At 41.0% G+C, this 23071-nt stretch overlaps 1 protein-coding gene across 1 annotated transcript in view; it reads left to right on the top strand.

Moving 5' to 3' along the window:
• The window catches only part of SUGT1 (SGT1 assembly cochaperone of MIS12 kinetochore complex), a 29330-nt gene extending 6831 nt beyond the window's left edge, over positions 1–22499 (top strand). Inside the window, exons 5-13 of the mRNA XM_026679364.2 lie at positions 809–879; positions 4302–4355; positions 8175–8197; positions 8843–8862; positions 15427–15523; positions 16058–16165; positions 18360–18447; positions 20253–20440; positions 21981–22499. Coding sequence (XP_026535149.1) covers positions 809–879; positions 4302–4355; positions 8175–8197; positions 8843–8862; positions 15427–15523; positions 16058–16165; positions 18360–18447; positions 20253–20440; positions 21981–22082 — 751 coding nt within the window. The 3' untranslated portion in view covers positions 22083–22499. The remainder of the gene's footprint in view (positions 1–808; positions 880–4301; positions 4356–8174; positions 8198–8842; positions 8863–15426; positions 15524–16057; positions 16166–18359; positions 18448–20252; positions 20441–21980) is intronic.
• Positions 22500–23071: the final 572 nt, after the last annotated feature.

Here is a 23071-nt window from a genome sequence, read left to right as displayed (position 1 = left end):
TGCAGGAGTCACAGGACTGGTCCTTTGGTCATCCCGGAGCAACTCCTCCAGTCCATGGCAGGCCGGGTGGAAGAGCTGCTGCTCCGGGATGACCAAAGGGCCAGTCCTGTGACTACTGCATCTCTGGAATATGGGACCAACTTCCCCACCAACATCAGCAAGCCACTGTCAGTCAAAATTCATATTAGTGGTCTGCGGGATTTAAAATTATGAGTGTGGTGGTCCCTGAGGTCCAAAAGGTTGGTGACTACTGTGGTAGAGGACCTCTCGACTTGTATTTATTCGCAACATTTGTGCAGGTGGGGCTGCGAACCCCTGCGACACTTGGAGTGGAGCTACGCATGTGTACACGCACTAGCCGGCCACGTTGCAAATAGGCAACCTGTGGTCCACAGGTTGGGAACCCCTGCATTATATGCACCTCTGTAACTGTCTGGTTCAGTTCTGCAACCCAACAAGACAGATTGCAGAGGGTAATTAGGACTGCAGAAAAAACAATGGCTACCCACCTGCCTTCCATGGAGGACCTGTCTATTGCACGAGTCAAAAAGAGGGCTGTGAAAATATCTACAGACCCCTCACATCCCGGACACAAACTGTTTCAACTCCTTCCCTCAAAACGATGCTATAGAGCCCTGCACACCAGAACAACTAGACACAGTATCCAGAGCTGAGAAACCTAAAAGAGACTCTTATCGGCATTAGTTCTTTCTTCCTGCTACGTCATGTCAAAGATTTGGTACTCTTGGACGTTATTGAAAAACAATTGCTGACATGCTCTCCTTTTATCTCTTTCTCTCTCACTCAGAATTGGTGAATATTATATGAAAAATTACACTTCCGCCCTGAAGTCTTTCACTGAGGGACAAACTGAGGATAGTAAGTATGTTTGTGCGTGGGTTTTAAAATGTAGACAGGCCATACAGTAGTTCATAGGAAATGGGTGCACAATTCCACTCAGTTGGTAGTGGTCACATGCAGGTAGTCCTTGCTTAACAAACTGACTGTTCAGAGTTACAACAGATGCTGCAAAAGGTACTTATGAACCAGTTCTGGTAGCTATACACATATACATACACACCACAGTCACATGACTGCATTTTGGACACTTGGCAACTAGCTCAAATGCATGTGTTGTTGCGGTGTTCCACGGTCACATATCTGTGATTTATGACCCAATTTTTTTGCCAGTTTCCAGCAAAATGTGGCTGTCAACTAAAAAAATACTACTGTCATGCCCCTGTTGGAGATTGACTCCGAGGGAAAGGAGGAACAGCCGTCAGGAAGTGGAAGTGTGGCTCCGGAGGCTGGGGAAGGGCAGTGGCCTGCTGAGCAGTCAGAGAAGGACCCAGGCCCATCCCCTCTCCATCCTAGGGCCCGCAGGGAGGAGAGGATAAGGGAGAGACGTGAATGGCGTGGTCTACGGGGGAGGAAAGGGCCCTGATCCTCTTCATGGGCTGCAGCTGTGAGAACTGGTTAAAAGAATGGACATGCGTATGGGCCAGTGCTGGAAACAAAGCTTGGAAATATCTCTAGTCTGTCTTTCCTCTCTGACTTTGGCATCCTTCCCAGTGTGTGTTCCGATATCTGTGGACGTCTTCAAGCCCTTATCTTGCCTGGTTCCCTTAATTCAGTGTGGTTTGTGTTGTTTTTTGCTATTTATAATTTGTAATCATTTTTAGTTTAAACAGCTTTTCGTAACTGCTTGTGGGGGAGTTTTTTTTTGTCTCCAGTCAAGGATATTTGGAGCTTGGAAGCAAAGTGAAGGAATAAAAGGGGCTTCACCTGTTTTCGTGACTGTGTTCATTTTGTATCCCACCCTGGGGCATCACAGCTTCTTTGGTCTTTTTAGTTGCCAGCAGAAAGGGAGTGGGGGGAAAGTAGAGCATTCCTTAAATGCTTCAGATAATTGCTAGGCAGCCGAAGCTGTTGGCGCGCAAGATTATTACTGGAGAGCATGATGATGACTCTTGGCTGTGGATGTGTCCCATTGGAGAATATACATCCAGGGCGTGGGGGGAAATCAGGGTCAAGGGGAAATAAATGAGGTGTCTTAGAGTCGGCTGCACCCAGGTAACACCAACATGATCACTTCTAATCTTTTTTTTTTTACTCTGAGGGATGCAGCTAGAGACTTAGGAGACTTTGAATGGGGGTGTATTGTCAGAGCCCTGACAGCGGACATAGGAGCATACATTGATTTGCATAATAACCGTCGCAAAAAAAAAAAAAGTGGTGAAACTGGGTTCTGATCTCGTCGAATCCTCAATTTAAAACTGCCATGACTTTTAACAACAGAAATTCTGGGCTCCATCACAGTCGTATGTCGAGGATAGCTATACATTACAAAGACTTTCAGGCAATCTGTGCGGCACACATTGGAAACGTCTCGCTGCTTCTTTTCTTGGTAAAAAAAAAAAGAGAACATTTTAATTGCAAAAGAATTAAGTACCTTGGAAAATTAATTAGTCTTTCTCTGTGAGCCAGACCTTTCCCGCGGAGATCGTATAACACTCTTCATAGAAATGTCAGTGGTTGCTATTTTATCTGTTCATGGCTGCGTTTCTTCGTTATGCTAAGCCAAAATTGTGAAGGATTCTGGTTTATCCTGAGCAAATAGCCTTTGCGCGATCTCTGTTCCGTGACTGCCACTCGATTATTATTTTGGTTCTGCGGTGGAAATAGCTAAACCAACAATTGAAGCTCCTTTCACACTAACTTGCTGTAATATAAAAACTGCTTTGGCTTCTGTTTCCTAGGCAGGGCTGTGAAACAAGCTGGGATCAAATCATGGTTTCCTGCTCTGCTTTATTAGGAGAGAAACAGGCCTAGAGTTTCTAGCAGGGTGGATTTGATTTAAATCACAATTTAAATCCCTAGTAAAAAGGCTTGATTTGAATCAACTCGATTTAAATCGTAATTTTTAAAGAGCCACTGTCATCTCTGTCCCATAGCGGCTCCTCCTCTGATCAGCTGTTGACTCACCATGAGTCCCATTCACTTCAGTGGGCTGGTTGGTGATGCGGATGGAGGGATTTATCTTCCTTGCAGTCATCTGGTTGTTAGTGCTCCCTCTGAGAGTCGTTCAGGCCACTTGGAGGCTTATCTGTTCATTTATCTAAGTGGCCTCAATGATTCTCAGAGAGAGCACTAACGATCAGATGACTGCGAGGAATATAAATCCTTCCGTCCTCCACCTTTCAGTCAGAACTGAAGAAACTTCTTGGAGGAGAAGCGAAACATCTTCAAAAGAGAAACCAAGAAAGTCCAGTTGCCTCTTGAAAAAAAAGCACCTTTGGGACAACCCTGACTTAGGAGGACTGAGAATCTCCATTGGCATTTGTGTGCTCTATTTAATGATGTTTTTGGTATACATGCAAAGTATACTTGACTGATATTTTAAATGGAGATAAGGAAATCTGGATACTTGTACGCAGCAATTAGCCCTTGATTTACAACTGTTTTTTTTTTTAAGCAACTGAAGTTGTAACAACACTGAAAACAGTGATTTATGACCAGTCCTCACATTTACAGATTAAATTCCCAGAGGTTACATGATCAAAATTTGGGCACTTGGTATTTACAATGGTTGCTGCATCCCAGGGTATTCTTGCCACTGTTTGTGACCTTCCCAGCCAGCTTCCAACTCGGAGAAGCCAGATTCACTTAGCCACTGAAGCAATTCGCTTAACAACAGTAGCCCAAAAAAGTGGTAAAACTGAGCTTGATTCATTTAATCAACCATCTTGTTTAGCAACAGAAATCCGGGTCTCGATTGTAGTCGATAGATAACATGTATCTGGGTGACATTTGTCTAGGCTTGGAAGCTGAGTAGATCGAGGCCAGATTAATACTTTTTGAGATCATCCCAAAAGATCAGGGGTTGTAAGATGAGGTTGAGAAGTCAAGAGACCAGCAAATAGTATCCAAATATTTGCCTGGTGCTGCCAAAAATACTGCATTCAGAAGTACTGCATTCCGAAAAAATACTGCATTCCTTTCACTGCTCGATGCGTGAGAAACAGTAGCACTCTAAAAAAAAATGGTTTCTGCTACTTTTTCTCATGCTTCGCATTATTTTTGTATTCATGATGATGAAGGATCCACAGATGAGCCACACATTTTGCCTGTACTTCTTTTTACATATTTTTTTCAAAATTAAAACGCTAGGAATCTGTCTTAAGGAATAAAAGCCAGAGTCCTTTTCAGAGTAGGAAAAAAAAAATCCTGAAATAAGAGGTGATCATTTTTTGGGTCTATGACACCGTGGCATTGTTAACTCTGCCTCTTTCTACCTGTAGGTGCTGATTCCTCCTTTCCTGTCTGGATTAAAAAATGTGAAGAGGCCCTTAGTGGTAAGGTCCATTTTGCATATACTTTCATGTGGTGGCTAAAGAGGCCAGTCATGCAGTATCAATCCCCCTCTTTCTTTCATGTTCATTAAATTTTATTAAGACAGTTTGGTTTTTACCTTGAAGGATTTTCCTAGGAAGCAAGGTCGTTCCTGATTTTAGAGCATGAAGAGGTATCAATAAAGGAGAATGTTTGTAGCTCAAGGGTTGAAATGAAGGGTCCTTGGTGCTCTCTGAGCTTGTGTTTCTTATAGACGTTTCATGACCCAACTAGGTAACATCATCAGTGCTAGAAGGGAGTGGAATTGGTGGGGAGGAGGAGGACTGTGAGATCCTTGGTCCTTTCTGAGCTTGGTGGTTTTCTTGCAGACGTTTCATGACTCGCGTAGGGGATCTCTTCAGTGCTTCTAGATGACTAACACTGATGATGTTCCCTAGTTTGGGTCATGAAACGTCTGCAAGAAAACAAGCACGCCTAGAGAGCACGAAGAGGGTTCAGCAGACCCCGTAGAGCAGGGGTCTTCAAACTTGACAGCTTTAAGGTGTGTGGACTTCAACTCCCAGAATTCCTCCCCCGGTCATGTTAGCTCAGGAATTCTGGGAGTTGAAGTCCACAAGTCTTAAACTTAACCAAGTTTGCAGACCCCTGCTGTAGAGGGTTTCACCGTGTTGTTTTCAAAACGATTTATACATCTTTTGGGAAGCTTCTTGAAAAGAGGGAGAATTAATGTAATCTGAGCCAGGGACCACGAATACATTGGGGCTATGGATAGATGAAAGAGAGAGATGATAATAGATAGATAGCGATAGATAGATAGATAGATAGATAGATAGATAGATAGATAGATAGATAGATAGATAGACAAAGAGATAGATAGATAGATAGAGATGGATGAGAGATAGATAGAGATAGGTGATAGATAGATGATAGATAGATAGATGATAGATAGATAGATAGATAGATAGATAGATAGATAGATAGATAGATAGATAGATAGATGAGAGATAGATAGATAGATAGATAGATAAGAGATAGATAGATAGATAGAGATGGATGAGAGATAGATAGAGATAGGTGATAGATAGATGATAGATAGATAGATGGTAGATAGATAGATAGATAGATAGATAGATAGATAGATAGATGAGAGATAGATAGATAGATAGATAGAGATGGATAGATAGATAGAGATAGGTGATAGATAGATAGATAGATGATGATAGATAGATAGATAGATAGATAGATAGATAGATAGATAGAGATGGATGAGAGATAGATAGAGATAGGTGATAGATAGATGATAGATAGATAGATAGATAGATAGATAGATAGATAGATAGATAGATATGGATGAGAGATAGATAGAGATAGGTGATAGATAGATGATAGATAGATAGATGATAGATAGATAGATAGATAGATAGATAGATAGATAGATAGAGAGATAGATAGATAGATAGATAGATAGAGATGGATGAGAGATAGATAGAGATAGGTGATAGATAGATAGATAGATGATGATAGATAGATAGATAGATAGATAGATAGATAGATAGATAGATGATAGATAGATAGATGAGAGATAGATAGATAGATAGATTAGACAGACAGATAGACAGATAGATGAAAGACATGATAGATGAGAGATAGATAGATAGATAGATAGATAGATAGATAGATAGATAGATAGACAGACAGACAGACAGACAGACAGATAGATGAGATAGATAGACAGACAGACAGACAGATAGATAGATGAGAGAGAGATGATAGATGGATGTTAGCCAGCTAGTTATGATGGTGGTATTGTCCCGGGTTCATATAATCCCCTTTTGAAACCTTCTGGCAAGCAAAGTCAATGGGAAAGCCAGATTTACTTAACAATCGTGTTACTAATTTAAGAACTGCAGCGATTGACTCAACAGTGGTAAGAAAGGGTGTAAAATGGGGCAAAACTCACCTAGCAACTGTCTCGCTTAACAACAGAAATGTTGGACTCCATTGTGGCCGTAATGTCAAGGACTCCCTGTGCCTGTTTTGGAAAATGTAGTTCTGAGAACATGCAAAGCATCGGAGAAACAGTTCCTATAAAACCTCGCTCCAGGGAGGCAAAAGTAGGATTTACAACTATTTTAGTAATTTTCAGCCTTTAGAGAGAATGAAAGCTCTTGGTGTACATTATTACCTCAACTCTAGCAGGCAAGTAATGTCAACAAATTATGCCAGCCACCTCAATCTTAAAGAGAAAAAAAACGTTGCTTTTGGCATCCATACACAGGCATGGATTTCTTTATTTTTTATGTCTTGTTTTCAATTTCAATTTCCTACCAGTACGAAATATTATTGCCTAACCTCTGTGAAAGAGGAATGTATCTTTAAAGGTCGAAAAAAGGAGAGATTATCTCTTCAAAGTCTTTTTTTTCTTTCTCTCTACCTCTGCAAATTTTGCAACCGACCGTGTCAACTCATAAAACATTTCTATGCCCGTTTTATAGTTGCCAATAGAAAGGTGGGGGGGAGAAGGCGTTTGGAAGAGCAGTGCAACAGTACATTCCATATTTTTTCAGAGGTTGTAACTAGGCGACTGAAGTTTCTGCCACAATTGGAGAACATAGATGAGGGAATAGAAGGGGAACTTACCAAATTTGCAGATGACACTAAGCTGGCAGGAATAGCTAACACCCAAGAAGATAGGCTCAAGATCCATCTGGATCTTGACAGACTGGAACACTGGGCCGTATCTAACAAAATGAAATTCAAATGTAGAAAAAAGTAAAGTCCTACATTTAGGCAAAAAACAAAACAAAAGTACACATATAGCCTGGGTGAAACCTCAATAGCAGGAACTGGGAGTGTTAGTGGACAACCAGCTAAATATGAGCCAGCAGTGTGCAGCAGCCGCCAAAAAAACTAATGCAACCCTAAGTGGCATTAACAGAGGGACACAATTGAGATCAAGGGAGGTACTAATACCACTCTATAAAGCCTTAGTAAGACCACACCTAGAGTATTGGATCCAGTTTTGGTCACCACACTATAGAAAAGATGTTGAAACTCTAGAAAAAATACAGAGAAGAGCAACCAGGATGATTCGGGGATTGGAGACTAAAACATGAAGAACGGTTCCAGGAACTGGGCGTGGCTGGTCTAGTGAAGAGAAGAACCAGGGGAGACAGGATAGTCTTCCAATATTTGAGAGGCTGCCACAGAGAGGAGGAGGGGGTCAAGCTATTTTCTAAAGCCCCTGAAGGCCAGACAAGGAATAATGGATGGAAACTGAACAAGGAGAGATTCAACCTGGAAATAAGGAGGAATTTTCTGACATTTATAGGACCTTCATTGGCAAAATGTTGGGTGTGGGTTGTTTTTTAAGATACAAACAGGCAGTTTACAAAATGTTCTGCATATTGTGTCAAGGTTCCTCGTTTTGATTTCGGCATTTGAAACAATGCCGTTTCGATTTTCTAATCAATAAAGCCAATTCTGAACAGTTGGAAGATTTTATGGGAGAACATAACTAACTGCATGGAAAATCCTTTGATTAAAAGAAACGATGCGAGTTAATAAAAGCTGTTTCAGTATTCGATCTGTCACACCTATTATTAATACCAAAACCGTTTCAAGCCAATGATGCAATGTATAATGTTTATTTGAGAAGTCCCACTTTCAAATAAGTATTAAAAGCTCATTTAGTTAGTAAAACATTGATGAAAAAATAGGAAAATTGAGTTAGTGTGCTACATGATTACATGTTTCTTAATAAACATGCTTATGCTTTGTTAAGAGTTTTGTCTAAAAATCTGAATTGTTTTCCTTTGCAGCACCTGGATCACAAGCAGAAATGGTAAGATTTTTTCCTAATAGATTAATTTGCAGATTAATGGATTAAAATGTAATTGTAGTTCCCTTTAAAATAGCTTCCTTTAAAATAGCTTTTCCTTGGCCTATGTGAAATTTATCTTTTTTTTAAAGTAAGATGTATCCTGTAGTTCTGTGACAGTGTGACAATAACTGTGTGTTATTTTTCAATGACACAGTGATAAATATTATCTGCTGTGCAAAACTGTAATATACAGAGAACCAGTTTTCTCTGGCGGTTAAGGCACCAGGCTAGAAATTAAGATTATAAACACTAGTCCCACCTTAGGCAGGAAAGCCAGCTGGGTGAATTATTGAATTATGTATAGAAAAGAATAAAGGTGGGATAAAAATAAATAAACAAAATTAAATACAAAAATATTGTCTCTCTATCACTCTATATCTATATCTATCTTTCCCTCTCTCTGTGGGTTTTTAAGTATTTTATTTAACTTTTTAATTCAATTCTATGATTGCTTTTTTTTTTAATCTAAGAGATATTCTGAATGTTCATCTGTCCTGCAATGTAAAATATATATATATAATCATGCTTGACTTAAAACTGTCATTGTTTTTAACTGTTCAATGTATTTTCCTTACAATGATGTCCCTCGTGTTTCTGTAACCCCAGGAGTGGCCATCTAAGATCAAGTAAGTTTTGTGGTTAATGATGTCAGTATTGATATAGTGCATTTTATATAAAAAAATAAGTGAACATTTCTCACGGTGCCTGTTAATTCTTAGGTGCCTGTTGGTGAACGGTGCTCAACCAACCGTATCATTCTCAGCCAGGTGAAGGACTTCTGTGAAGTAGCTTTGCCAATTTCCTCCTGTTTTGTCAGTGAAGGGCAGCCCTGCCCTAAATATCAACAGGACATTTTTTTCCATTATTATTATTTTTGGACATCCTTCCTCTATCTTTTCTTTTGTGTATACTAAGAGTGTTTACACCAAGATAAATTCCTTCTGTGTCCAACCACACTTGGCCAATAAAGAATTCTATTCTATTTCTATTCTATTTCTATTCTATTTCTAATTCTATTTCTATTCTATTCTATTCTATTCTATTCCATTCCATTCCATTCCATTCCATTCCATTCTATTCTATTCCATTCCATTCCATTCCATTCCATTCATTTCCCTTTCCTGTTCTATTCTGCTGCCTTTTCCACACTGCCTTTGACTTCAACTCTTCCTTCAAACCCTAATATGCTGAATTTTCCTCCCCTCTTTTTTTCTTCCTTGTTTACTGTCTATTCTGGATGGTAAGATCCCAGTTCCCTCCCTGCTGCCTGTGATGTTTTAGCATTGCTTCTATCATGGTGGGTGGGGCTAGTCACCAGCTCTCCTGTTACTACAAGCAGCCCTTTGAGGCAGCCCCAAAGAAGCATTAGCATGCCAGCCTAGCTTTCTTTGATTATGATGTGAGAAGTCTCCTCAGCATATTGTGCAATTAGAAACACTTGTCCCAAAGGCGCAACTGCACATTCTTTCTGGTTTTTGGATTCTTGGATGAGAAGTGGAACGTCTTCAAAAGAAAAACCAGAAAGTCCAGTTGCCTCTTGGAAAAAAAAGCACCTTTGGGACAACCAGGACCTGGAGGACTGAGAAGCTCAATGGACATTCCTTTGAAAATGTTTTGCTTCTCATCCAAGAAGCTTCTTCCGTTCTTCAGGACTGAAGAAGCTTCTTGGATGAGAAGCAAAATGTCTTCAAGGAAAAACCAAGGACATCCAGTTGCCTCTTAAAAAAAACCCACCTTTGAGACAACCATTGACCTGCAGGACTGAGACTCTCCATAGACTTGAGTTCTTTGTTTCTAAGGATGTCCATCATCCTTAAAGGTGTTTTAAGCCCAATGCTTTTCTTTGCATTCTTTGCATCCTTTTTTTTTTTTTTAAAGTAACATTTTTCTAAAAAGTCAAATAGATGCCAGAAAATACATCTTCGAGCACTTAGAGGCTATTTTTGTTCACCGAAAACTCAAGGTCTGGTGTATAAAAACCCTGTTGTGTTCACTGGCTTGAAAATAAGTGCTTTTAACAGCGATTGCCAATCTGTGTGTCTCTCATGGAAGCTTGTGCATCATAGACAATTTTGCAGCTCTTGTTCTTTTCAACCATAAACAGAAAGCTTGGCCCTTACAACTCAAAGAGCAGATCCCGAGATACTTTAAGTCCTTGCAACACATCAGTGAGGAGGTTTCCTCCACTTTTCCCCGTTTGTCTGGATAGACTTTATTTTTAATGCATGTGCTGGTGTTGATCACAGGAGGCTCCCCAGCTTCCTTTGGGGTCTCAAAAGATTTGACAAGCTGTTCTCCCCATCTTTCTCCTTGAGCACCATGTCAGATCCTGAAGATAGCTTTCTGTAATGCCTCTCAGTCATGCTAAGGAGATCTTGCAGTCCACATTCCTAAAATCGATAACCAGCCAAATGGTTAACAATAGAATGGAATGGAATGGAATAACAGAGTTGGAATGGACCTTGTAGATCATCTAATCCAATCCTCTGTTCAATCAGGAGACCCTATACCATTTCTGACAGATAGCTGTATTACAAAATTACCCAGATGGTAATAACAGGACTATAACAGGAAGAAAAAGCCAATGAGAATGGGGGTTTCCAAGAGATGAGATTTTGTGTGGTGTTAATGGAAAAGAGAAATCCAGGTACTTACCAAGAGAAAAACAGGACAAGGAAACAGATGTTACGCTACAATAACAGGGGTGTTACGTAGCTGGATACGTAGTTGGATAGATTGTGAACCCAGGAAAGGGGCAGAGACTGTATATTTGAACCTGTATATTATCCCCAGCCCTCCTGGGGGAAAATGTTTTCTGCCTGCGGGCAGAATTCCCTTTTGCAAAAGCTTCATCATAAAGCTCTTATGTATTGTTTACGTGTCTGCAGTATTCAGTTGTCTGAATACCTGTGTCAGAGCTCCAACAAATCCACCTTCATTTAAATCAAAAGTCTCTAGCCGCATCTCAGAAACGGTAAATTGGTTTGTTTGAAGTTGCCATGTTGGCGTGTGGCTGGGTGCAGCCGATACTAAATCGCATCATACATTTCCCCCTTGACCCCCTGGTCTTTCCCCCACCGCTAGATGTGACTTCTCCAGTGGGACGTATCAGTCTCCAAGAGTCATCCATCATGCTCTCCAATAACCTTCTTACGCTCCGACAACTTTGGGCTGCCAAGGTGATTATCTAGGCATTTCAAGAATGCCTTGTTTTCCCCCACTCTCTTTTTCCGGCAGCTAAAAAGACCAAAGGAGTATCTTTTTAGTTGACAACCTGAATGGTTGATTTTTATCACACTTCGGGTGATGAATTAAATCATCTTCTGGATTAGGACAATATATAAAGTAGTGAACAAAGTACTGTTGTCTTACACAGTCAGGAAATGAAAAATAAAATGTAAGCTTGTTAATTGTTAATAGCAGCATTCCAGTATCTGAGGGGCTGCCCCAAAGAAGAGAGGGGGTCAACTTATTCTCCAAAGCACCTGAGAGCTGGACAAGAAGCAATGGGTGGAAACTAATCAAGGAGAGAAGCAACTTAGAACTAAGACAAATTTCCTGACAGTTAGAACAATGAGTCCGTGAAACAGCTTCCTTCCAGAAGTTGTGGATGCTCCAACATTGGAAGATTTTAAGAGACTGAGCAACCCTTTTTCAGAAATGGTATAGGGCAGGGGTCTCAAACTCAAAGCCTGCAGGCCACATCCGGCCTGTGGGGTGCTTACTGGCCTGCGGTGCCTCTACTGGCCAAAATGGGCTGGGGGGGGCAGCCACACGGGCCATTTTCGGCCCCCATGGCCTCTGTTTTCGGCCTGTTTTTGACTCCCACAGCCTCCTATAGCAGTCTGGCAGCCCAAAACGGACCGTCGGGGAGGGGGGCACACAGGGCCGTTTTTGGCCTCCTCCCGGGCATTTAAGCAAGAAAGACCCTCGACTCCATTTGTAGCAAAAGGTACACTTTTACTAAAGCCAAGTGGTTACAGCGTAAACAAAGCTGGATCTGAATATCCCCCACGCAAAGCCTGCCTTGGGATAGCAGAGTTGGAAGGGACCTTGGAGGTCTCTCTAGTCCAGGGTTCGCCAACCTTTTGGACCTCAGGGACCACCAAACTCATAATTTTAAATCCCACGGACCAGAGACCCTGGGAAAATCCTCCAAAATAGCCTGCAGGGAAATCCCCCATCCCGTTTCCCTATCAATTGATCGTTGTTTATGTGGGATCACAGGATACCGTCTCCAGCTTCGTTCTGAGGGGGAGAGAGAGAGAGAGACTTTTGGCTCCATGCATGGAAAGCAGCAGAAGCAGCAGAAGTCTTTCTTTCTCTCCCCCAAACTCTGCTAGAAATGAGTCTTTGTGAGACTTGTCATGCCAGTGCAGCCTCTTGGAGAAGGAGGCCTTGCAGGGTCCCAAAGACTCATTTCTGGTGGAGTTTGGGGGAGAGAAAGAAAGACTTCTGCTGCTTTTATTGCATGCATCCAAAAGCAGCAGAAGAAGGAAGCGGAAATGAGCAGCCCGGTGGCCAGGCCAGGTGCGTGGGGCGAATGGGGCAAGTTGCCCCCTTTCCCCCCTCCCCTCACTACCACAAGCCTTGTGTTCCTGCGGGCCATGTGGGTGGCTCAGCCTTGTGTTCCCACACAGCCTGGATTAATTGCTTTGTGAGGGAAATTTCTCTGTGGACCACCAAAATTTTCTCGCGACCACCAGTGATCCCCAGGCCACTGGTTGGCGACCACTGTTCTAGTCCAACCCCTGCTCAAGCAGGAGACCCTATACTATTTCAGACAAATGGTTATCCAACATATTTTTTAAAAAGGCCCAGTCTTTTTCTCCTTCTCCTGAGCCCTCCTCCCACTCCCCCCCACAGGGCATAGCATATAACATAATAGTATTCAGATTTGGTGTTTTGCTTAATAGGCTCGACAAGAGGTTTGTTCGCTGGCATCCCCTCCGTGCAGGCTCTTTCCTTGAGTTTGCTTCGTTTTATTTTAAACCACAACTAGGATTCTCCAGGGCAGGGATTAACAACTCTTGATACAAGGTATTTCTACCTTTTAATGCGTGGCTGATTAGCCCGATAATACGCACTCCAATTTGGGAGCCACAAAGGAGTCGGAATTCATTACTATTAACCTTTGGGGTCAGCTTGGCTAATGTAGTCTTGATTCCATCTATTTTTCATCCAATCTGCTCAGTATCAGTCAGTCAGTGCAGGGATGCATCTCGTTAAAAATAGTCCTTCCTCCAGAATGATAAAATGATTGCTCTGTTGAGTTAAAAGAATTCGCCCTTCCTTGCCCCCTTTTTTCCCCCCATAAGAGCTGAACAACCATTACCCCTTTGCTTGGCCTCAGTTTCTTTGAATAGACTTTGATTGTGTCCTAAAATGTCACTGAAGAATAAAATCAGTACCAGGCTCGTACCAAGTATTCCAGCAACTTCTTATTGGAGGAAGAAAAAAAAAACCTTCTTGCCCAGAACAGAAAGAACAGACTGGGGAGGAACCTTTGAGGTGTTCTAGTTCAACCGTAGCAGGAGACTCTGGTTGTCTAATCTCTTCTTGAAAACTTCCAGGGATGGAGCACAACTTTTGGAGGCCAGCTGTTCCCCTGATGGATTGTTCTTACTGTCGGAAAATTTCTCCTTATTTCTAGGTTGCTTCTGCCAAGTATGATTGGATTGCTTATTGTACCCTAAGACTATTATTAAGTGTTGTACCTTCTGATTCTTGACTCTTGACGAGTGTATCTTTTCTTTTAGGTACCCTGAGAGCATTTGCACCAAGAAAAGTTCCTTGAGTGTCCAATCACACTTGGCCAATAAAAGAATACTGTTCTATTCTCTCCTTGATTAGTTTCCATCCATTGCTTCTAGATAAATGGATGGATGGATGGATGGAGAGATAGAGAGATAGAGATAGAGATGGATGAGAGATAGATAGAGATAGGTGAGAGATAGATAGATAGATAGATAGATAGATAGATAGATACATAGATACATAGATACATAGATACATAGATAGACAGACAGACTTCTTTATTGGCCAAGTGTAGTTGGACACACAAGGAATTCGTCTTGGTGCAAATGCTCTCAGTGTACATAAAAGAAAAGATAACATTCATCAAGAGTCAAGAATCATCAGGTACAACACTTAATAATAGTCATAGGGTACAATAAGCAATCACATCATACTAGGAAACAGTCAATATAAATCGTAAGGATACAAGCCACAAGGTTACAGTCATACAGTCACAAGTGGGAGAGGATAGGAGATAAGAAGTGATGAGAAGATTAATAGTGATAGTAGTGCAGACTTTGTAAATAGTTGGACAGTGTTGAGGGAATTATTTGTTTAGCAGAGTGATGGCATTCAGGAAAAAACTGCCCTTGTGTCTAGTTGTTCTGGTGTTCAGTGCTCTATAGCATCGTTTTGAGGGAAGGAGTTGAAACAGTTTATGTCCAGGATGTGAGGGGTCTGTAGATATTTTCACAGCCCTCTTTTTGACTCATGCAGAATACAGGTCCTCCATGGAAGGCAGGTTGGTAGTAATTGTTTTTTCTGCAGTCCTAATTACTCTCTGGAGTCCGTGTCTGTCCTGTTGGGTTGCAGAACCAAACTAGACAGTTATAGAGATGACAGACTCAATCATTCCTCTGTAGAACTTCTAGTTCTGTTTTCAGGTGCTTTGGAAAATAAGTTGATCCCTTTTTCTTTGTGGCAGCCCCCTCACATGTTGCAACACTGCTATCATGACAATTTCCAAAGATTCTTCCACATTCAGACATAAAACTAACTGGGATTTCACATTGCAGTAAAATCAGTCTTTAAACTTTGGTTTGCGCATACTGGCCCATTCCATCTTTCTGAGGTCTGGCAGAGGAAATTGAAAATTTGTGCTGTATCATAGCACTGTGTGAATCCAGGCATACTACAGCTAGTTAAGCTGTAGCTAGTGTGTTCTGCATTCCACTTTGAAAAATAACTGTTCCGTTGGGATAATACAAGTTGACTATAAATGTAACTTTTAAGAAAAGTTTATATGGAAATTCAAATCCAAAACTTTGTAGCACAGAGCTATCAAGAGGGGCTTACTTGAGTCAGAGTTTTTGCTTCTTGGATGTCAAAGTGGGAGGGTGAAACCAGCATCTAATGGTTGTAATAAATCTTTTCTTTTTTCCTCCTCCTTAAAGGTATGACTGGTACCAAACCGATTCTCATGTCATTGTAACCATCATGGTCAAAAATGTGAAGCAAGTTGATGTAAACATAACATTCTCGGAGAAAGAGGTAATATAGGCTCCCAATTTTGAGGTTCAGAAATGAACCAAAGTTATTATTGCAAACTCTAGGATAGGAGGAAACGATGCTGTAGAAGTTGCTATGATACTCTGTGGCTCTCCGCCAGTATTTAATTGCAAAAAGCATAATTTTCATGAGTGATATTGTGTATTTCTACACATTGCTACATTATTTTGTAACTTGAAAGAATGAAAACATAACACTGGCAAAAGAAATTGTATTGTTTCTCAGTTTATTTAATTTGTAACTTTGGATCAGTTGCTACACTTTAATAATTGTGTGTAAACATTTCCTAACAATCTTGACCTAATAGCTTTTGGATCAGAAATGACTTTCTGGTGCCTAAGAATATAAATCTTCAATTGATTTCCTACCCGCTTTCTTTTGAAATTCTTATGCCTGAATACATTAATATTTTCCAGGGAAGGTTATTTAAATTCATTATTTCTGAACAGGTAAAATGAAGGTTAGGAAATCTGCTTTACTAATTGCTGGATTGTGATAAGTTGTCTGTCTCAACAGCTAAACGCATCATTGAAACTTCCCTCCGAGGAGAACTACAAGCTAAAACTTCCTCTTCTTCATTCCATAGTCCCAGAACAAAGTTTATTTAAAGTTCTTTCAACCAAGGTAATTTTTTTTTAAAGGAACAAATGATTTTTGCCACTTCCAGTTGACATTTTTATCCTGCCAGAGTGGATGGGGCACTTCCTTCTAATGTTTTAAAAATCCTTTTATTGGCCAGGTAAGGGTATATCCAACCAAAAACATCGTTTGTTATTTTCGAAGAAAATTTGGGGCCTTTTGGGGAATAAGGAACAACCTTTTGAGCTTTGCTTTTTAGCAGTCCATCCTTCCAAGTCTGAATAGCGTGGAAATAATTCCAATAATAGAAGTCCAGAGCTTTTGTTTTGCTGACACAGAAGAGCTGAAGTGGCATCTGCCCACCCCAGCAGGTCCTTGAGAAGGACTTGGTAACTTTGATATGGCCCAAGGGCTAATAAAATCAATCAATAAATGTAAATGACTTGATAGATGGAGGAAAAATGCCAGGTCCAGTCTGAACATCCAGCTGACGGTGCGACAAAACCTAATAAGTAGGATTTTTTGGAAGGCTGTCCTTTGAACAGCATTAAATGATTGTAAATTGAGGACTACCTACATAGAACCCTGTCCGAAGCAACAGGTAATCCTTGACTTACAATGGTTCGTTTACTGTCTGTTCCAAGTTACGACGTCACTGGGGAAAAAGTGACGTACGACCATTTTTCACACGAACGAACTTTGCAGCTTCCTCCATGGTGACGTAATTTACATTCACTTAACAACCAGCCAGAAAATCTGATTTCACTTAGCATTAACGTGGCCAGAAAATTAGTAAAAAAGGGGGCAAAAGCCACGTAACAAATTTCTTACTTAGCGACATCAATTTTGGGCTCAGTGGAGGTCATAAATCGAGGAGTACCTGCATAACTGGGTCGTATCCCTTTCTCTGCAATTCTTTGTGTTTAAAGAGCAGTGTGTTTTTTAAAAAAAACCTTTTGTGCTGCAATTAACTTCAAACCTGAGAAAATGACAAATTTTCATATTGTCAATTTTTTTTCTCCCAGCGACAGTTCTTAGGAAGATTGGGAGAGATATTTACAGAATAAAAAACTCTGTTCTTTCATTTGTCAAAATGAATCTGCTGCATTGTTGTTGTTTTTAAACAAACAATTTCCAAGGTGTAAAATCCGCAGACTTCAAGGTTTAGCAGGATTGTTTGGAGGGGAAAAATTGCGTCTGTCTTTGTGGAGTCAGTTTTTCTTTTTTCCTTTTCCTTTTTTTTTTCTTTTTAGACAAGTGAGAAAACGGACATATCATGATATCACAACTGGGTTATCACAAGTGATACTGAGATTATATTAAATCTTCTTAATGAGCACAGATATTTTTATTTGCTTGTTTCTTGCGAGAGGATATAATTGGAGTTGAAAAATGCGAGTGTTTTGTCCACTGTCACAATAAACAATTTACTTGCTGTTTTTAATATTGCAAAGAGTGTAATGGATTAAGTATAGCTTCTGAGAACCTCAGTTTGCTTCCATGGGGAGGGGAACCTGGTTTAGAAAATGGGCTTCAATTCTCATTTTAATTGGAGCTCTCAAAGCTTGAGAAAGTGTCCAGATGCTCCTTTTTTCGGCGGTATCTGTGCCAAGACATATTTCCTCTTCCTGATCAGCAACTCAAAAAATAATCCAAGAATGAGCAAGCCAGATTCATTCAACAACCAGATTACTAACTTTATCAGCTGCAATGATTCATGTAACAACGGTAGTAAAGGTAGTAAAATCAGGCAAAACTCACTTAAACGTCTCACTTAATGACAGAAATTTGGGTCTCAATTATTTTCATAAGCTGAGGAATACCTCTATATATATCACTTGTCTCGCCATCCAGAGTTTCGGCCACATGGAAACCTGCAAGTTGCTTGTCAAGATCTAGATGGATTATTTGAGGGTTCTTTGTACATATTATCTCTAAGTTCAAATTACAAGCATTTTCCTGTATTTAAAAAAAAAATTCCTGCGTTTATCCTGAAAGTTGCCTGTACTTCTGGCGTGATGGTCTAATTCAGGCTATTTTCTGAAAGGCTGAATAGGACTCACAGTGCTACTCTCACTCTGCTCCTATTTTCTTTTTAAACTTAAAAGAGTAAATTGGTCAAACTACATTTTAAAAAAACAACACCCTAATGTTGTGGCTTTCCCTTCATATTTGTCACAAGCACTAATTTTCTCAAAAGGGCTAATCTATTAAATGCTTTTTTCTCCTTCTACAACAGATTGAGATAAAAATGAAGAAACCAGAAGCTGTACGATGGGACAAATTAGAAGGCCAAGAGAAGTCTGATCTAAAAAAAGACACACCAGGTTTGTGTTGGCATGTTGACTGACAAATAATCCTAGTTTGAAAAGTGGCATCAGGAGAGGTTGGGTAGATTTCCAGTCCGATCTGAGGGAACCATCCACATTTAAATTTCTAGCCTATGTTTTGCGTCGCTCATGATTCTTCATTAAAAGCAACCTTGGTGTTGATCAATTCTCAAAGTCACAATTGCCTCTCTCTTTAAGCAAAGCTAGTCATAAGTTAACAGATAATTAGAGTTGGAAGGGACCTTGTAGGTCAGCTAGTCCAACCCCCCGCCCAAGCAGGAGACCCTGCACCATTTCTGACAGATGGGAGTCCAATTCTTCTTGGAAGTCTCAAGTGATGATGCTCCCACAACTTCCATGGGTTGATTGTTCTCACTGTCAGAAAGTTTCTCCTTATTTCCAGGTTAAATCTCTCCTTGTTCAGTTTCCATCCATTATTCCTTGTCTGGCCTTTGGGTGCTTTAGAAAATAGCTTGACCCCCTCTTCTTTGGGGCAGCCCCTCAAATATTGGAAGATGCTTCACCAGACTAGCCAGGCCCAGTTCCTGCAACCGTTCTTCATATGTTTTAGTCTCCAGTCCCCTCATCATCCTGGTTGCTCTTCTCTGCACTTTTTCTAGAGTCTCAACATCTTTTTTATAGTGTGGTGACCAAAACTGTTCTCAGAGGCATCATTAAAAGTTGGATTATTGTGCTCCATATAATAATAATAATAATATGTGACAGAAAAAAACAATGGAGAACACTACGAAAAGAGCAAGGCTTTCTTGAATCCTGGTTTATCCAAGCAGCAGGGAAAGAAACTTCAGAAAGGAAGATCAGCTGTTGGAGTATTCCAAAGTATTCATTTTATGTTCAAATTGTGTTGTGGCCTGTCGGCCACCGGCCCCTCCAGCAGCCAAATCAGGAGGAGGAGGCATGGGAGTCAGGGTCAGCATGAGAGAGAGAGAGAGAGAGAGAGAGAGAGAGAGAGAGAGACTGAGCCGTCCGTTAGCCCTCAGATGGAGAGTCAACAGCCCTCAAGTTTGGAGGTGGCTGATGAGGAAGAGGAGGAACAGCTGGGCCCAGTGCCTGGATGCCCAGATGGCAGAGGAGAGGAGAGCAGTGGAAATCTATGAGCCGGTCCTTGGGACGGAAGAGCCATCGCTGCTAGCAAAGCCCCACCCTGGCTCTGGGGATAAAAGGCAGGGGGCAGAGATGAATAGATGTGACAGACAACTATTCATCTCCCTGCTGGACAGACTTTTAGCCTGCGTTGAGAGAGAAACCTTTTGCTGGGACTCCTAATAAAGGAATGTTTGAGTTAACTTCAGAGGGTTTGTCATGTTTAGGGAACTGGGTCAGAACAAATATTTAGGTTAGGCTTTCCCCAGACTCCTAGGACAATTCCAGGAGAATAAAATTAAGAAGTTCTATCAGAGATCTCCACCTTTGTCAACTTTTAAGTCTAGTGGACTTCAACTCCCAGAATTCCCCAGCCAGAATTCTGGGGGTTGAAGTCCACAAGTCTTAAATTTGCCAATTTTGGAGGCCCCTGTTCTATCACAAACGAGAACAGGTAATTTATAGCTTCAGAGCAAGATATACATAAAAGATAGAGTGATAGAAAAAAAGGCACGTGTTGGAGCTTAAATTTGCAAAATTTTAAAAAAACAACCTGATCCAATTTTTTTCCATTTAGCTGCTAAATTAATTGTTGCTGAAGAGAAATAATCTCAGTGGATTAATACCAGATACAATACTTTATCCATAGAGGTTGAGACCCTGGGGTTGATATTACCTGGTTTAATTTTGTTTTACAGCTTCAAACCCCACCCATGACTATCCTTCGTCTTCCCACTACACGAAGAACTGGGATAAATTAGTGGGGGAAATCAAGGAAGAAGAGAAGAATGAAAAATTGGAGGGCGACGCGGCTTTGAACAAACTTTTTCAGCAAATCTATTCCGATGGCACAGATGAAGTGAAACGTGCCATGAACAAATCCTTTGTAAGATACTTTTGGTTTTCTTTTGGGCCTGTATATTTTGATTTGGGATCATCATATTGCAAACATAAACCGATTTTAGCATTTGACAAAGAAATAACCTATGCAAGGGAGTCTTTCGGTTAGAAAAAGACAGACTTCGTTTTATTTTTTAGGTTTTTTTGATTATTTTGCTTATTTTATGAACTGACTATCATGGTGGGAATTATTGGAGTTTTGTCCTAAGTGCCTTCTTCATGTCTTCAGAAATAGATTGCTGATGTTATAAAATCTGACTTTTTCATTCATTTTTTTTCTATTTTTTTAAAATTAATGATAAGAATATAACACGATTCATCCGTTCTGACATTACAATTGTTATACATATATAAATGTTACTTCACCATTTACAATCCTCTTGTTTGATACATTGTTTACTAATTATTCTAATCATCATAGCTACTTATGTTCTGACCTTGCCTCCTTCTATGCAACCACTGATAGGATTTATTCCATGTTTCATAGTACTCCGATTCCCCCTTGTTTTTTAATTTTAACGTTAGCCTGTCATGCCCCTGTTGGAATCTGATTCCTAGGGGGAGGTCGAGCAGCTGACAGGGAGTGGGAGTGTGGTTCCGGTGGCTGTGGAGGAAACTGGGGAAGGGCACAGGCCAGCTGGGCGTTCAGAGGAAGACCCAGGGCCATCCCCTCTTCATCCTAGGGCACGCAGGGAGGAAGGGATAAGGGAGCAACATGGCTTACGGGAGAGGAAAGGGCCTTGATTCCCTTCATTAGCTGCAGCTGGAAAAACAGGATAAAAAGGGTGTTTGTGCACAGAACCTTGCTGGAAGCAAAATGTGAATTATCTTTGTTTGTCAAGTCTTGTCTGGGTTCTGGCATCCTCCCAACTGTGTGTGTTTATCTTTTGACATCTTCAATCCCTTATCCTGCCCTGTTGTTAATTGCCACAGCGTGGTTTATGTTGGTTTTTATTTATAATCTATGTGTACTTTGGGGTCGAACTGAATTTCTTCCCTTTAAAAACTGTTCTTGGGAGAGTTTTCTCTCCAGCCGATGATAACTGGATGTTGGGGGCCAAGTTGGAGGCATTAAAGGGACTTTACCTACTTTTGTGACTTTGTTGCTTTCGTGCCACGCCCCAGGTCATCACACAGTTGGAGGCAACTAGCCTGTCCGATTCTGCTCAGGCCATAATTTTCCTTATCTCTGTTTCTGGCGGTGTGCTTTCCTTCTTCCAGTATTGTGCGTATATTATTGTAGCTGCCGTCAACACATGTACTATTAGATAAATTAAATCCTTCCTATATCCTTCTGGTATTATTCATAGAAGAAAAAAATTCCAGCTTAAATGGAATACATTCTTCCACCATTTGTTCTATCCATGTTTGAATCAGTCTCCAATACCTTTTTTTGCAGCATTGCAGGTCCACCACAGGTGAAAAAAAACGTGCCCGGCATATCTTTGCCCTTCCAACAATTTGGAGGTAGACTTTTGGAAAGCCTCGTTCACTGAAGGCTCATATATTATTTCATTCTTTTGCAGATGGAATCGGGCGGGACGGTGTTGAGCACAAATTGGTCTGACGTAGGTAAAAGAAAAGTAGAAGTCAATCCTCCAGAAGACATGGAATGGAAGAAGTACTGATCTTCTTTATCATGACTCGTGTAACAGTGTTCCAGAAGCCGTGAGGATGGAGCCCTGAATGCTGGTTTGAGAAGATGGTTCCCCTTTTTGTATCTTGACCTCCTGCAGCCAGACCTCTTCGTGAAGATATCTAAGAGCTGTAATCAGGAATGAAGAGCTCTTCCAGTGAAGGCATCTTTTAAGGATTCGAACCCAGTCCTTGGCTCGCTTGGTGATGCATTTGGAGAATTAAGAAGGCGTTTAATTGGACTATTTAGGGTTATTGCCTTATTAAATAACACTCGATCCCTTTAAAATAATTTATTTTGCTCTAGCGATATTGGGGTGAACGCACATTTTGGCTGTAGTCTTTAAGATTGTTTGGCTTAACGTTGCTTCCAAATAAAATTGTAAATAGATAGCTTTTACTTAAAGAAACCGGGCTCTTTTTGTTTGTCGAGCAGTTGCCAAGTGCAGGTTGTCGTTGGGAGGTTTAACAAGCTGTGTAGCCCATAAGGAATGCTTCTGCATGGTAAAATTAAAATTCATGCTACACTTTTCTATTAATAATAAAAATAGAGTGCCTTGTAATAATTCGATGCAGTAAAATCAGGGCAATAGACAAAGAAGTTGATTAAAGTGTACACATATCACCCAAGCAGTGGTGGTATTCAGCTGGTTCACACCGGTTCAGGAGAACCGGTAACGATTTGGCCTGGGTTGCCGAACCAGTAGCGACTTCTGGCTGGCCATGCCCCCTGCCCCCTGCCCGGTCGTCACTTGCTCACCCCTTCCGGCTGCTCGATGCTCGCCCCGCCCTATATATGTTGCCTTCACCATTTGGCCCACCTAATCGCCTTGCCGATGCCGGTCAGCTCAGCTCACCAAAGGTAATCATGCCACCTGCTCACCGTTCACTTTGGATTGGGAGCCAGGCCCCAGGGACGTACTAGTCCTTGAGGGGGGTCATGTGACTGAGTGGGCGTGGGCGTGAGTGATGTCATGTTGGA

Source organism: Notechis scutatus, chromosome 5 (genome assembly GCF_049901735.1).
Source record: "Notechis scutatus isolate UNSWTSFEM ecotype Mainland chromosome 5, rNotScu1.2, whole genome shotgun sequence".
NCBI classification, from domain to species: Eukaryota; Metazoa; Chordata; class Lepidosauria; order Squamata; family Elapidae; genus Notechis; species Notechis scutatus.
Note: the sequence above shows the minus strand (reverse complement) of the source record. Positions and strands in the feature narration are given on the sequence as shown.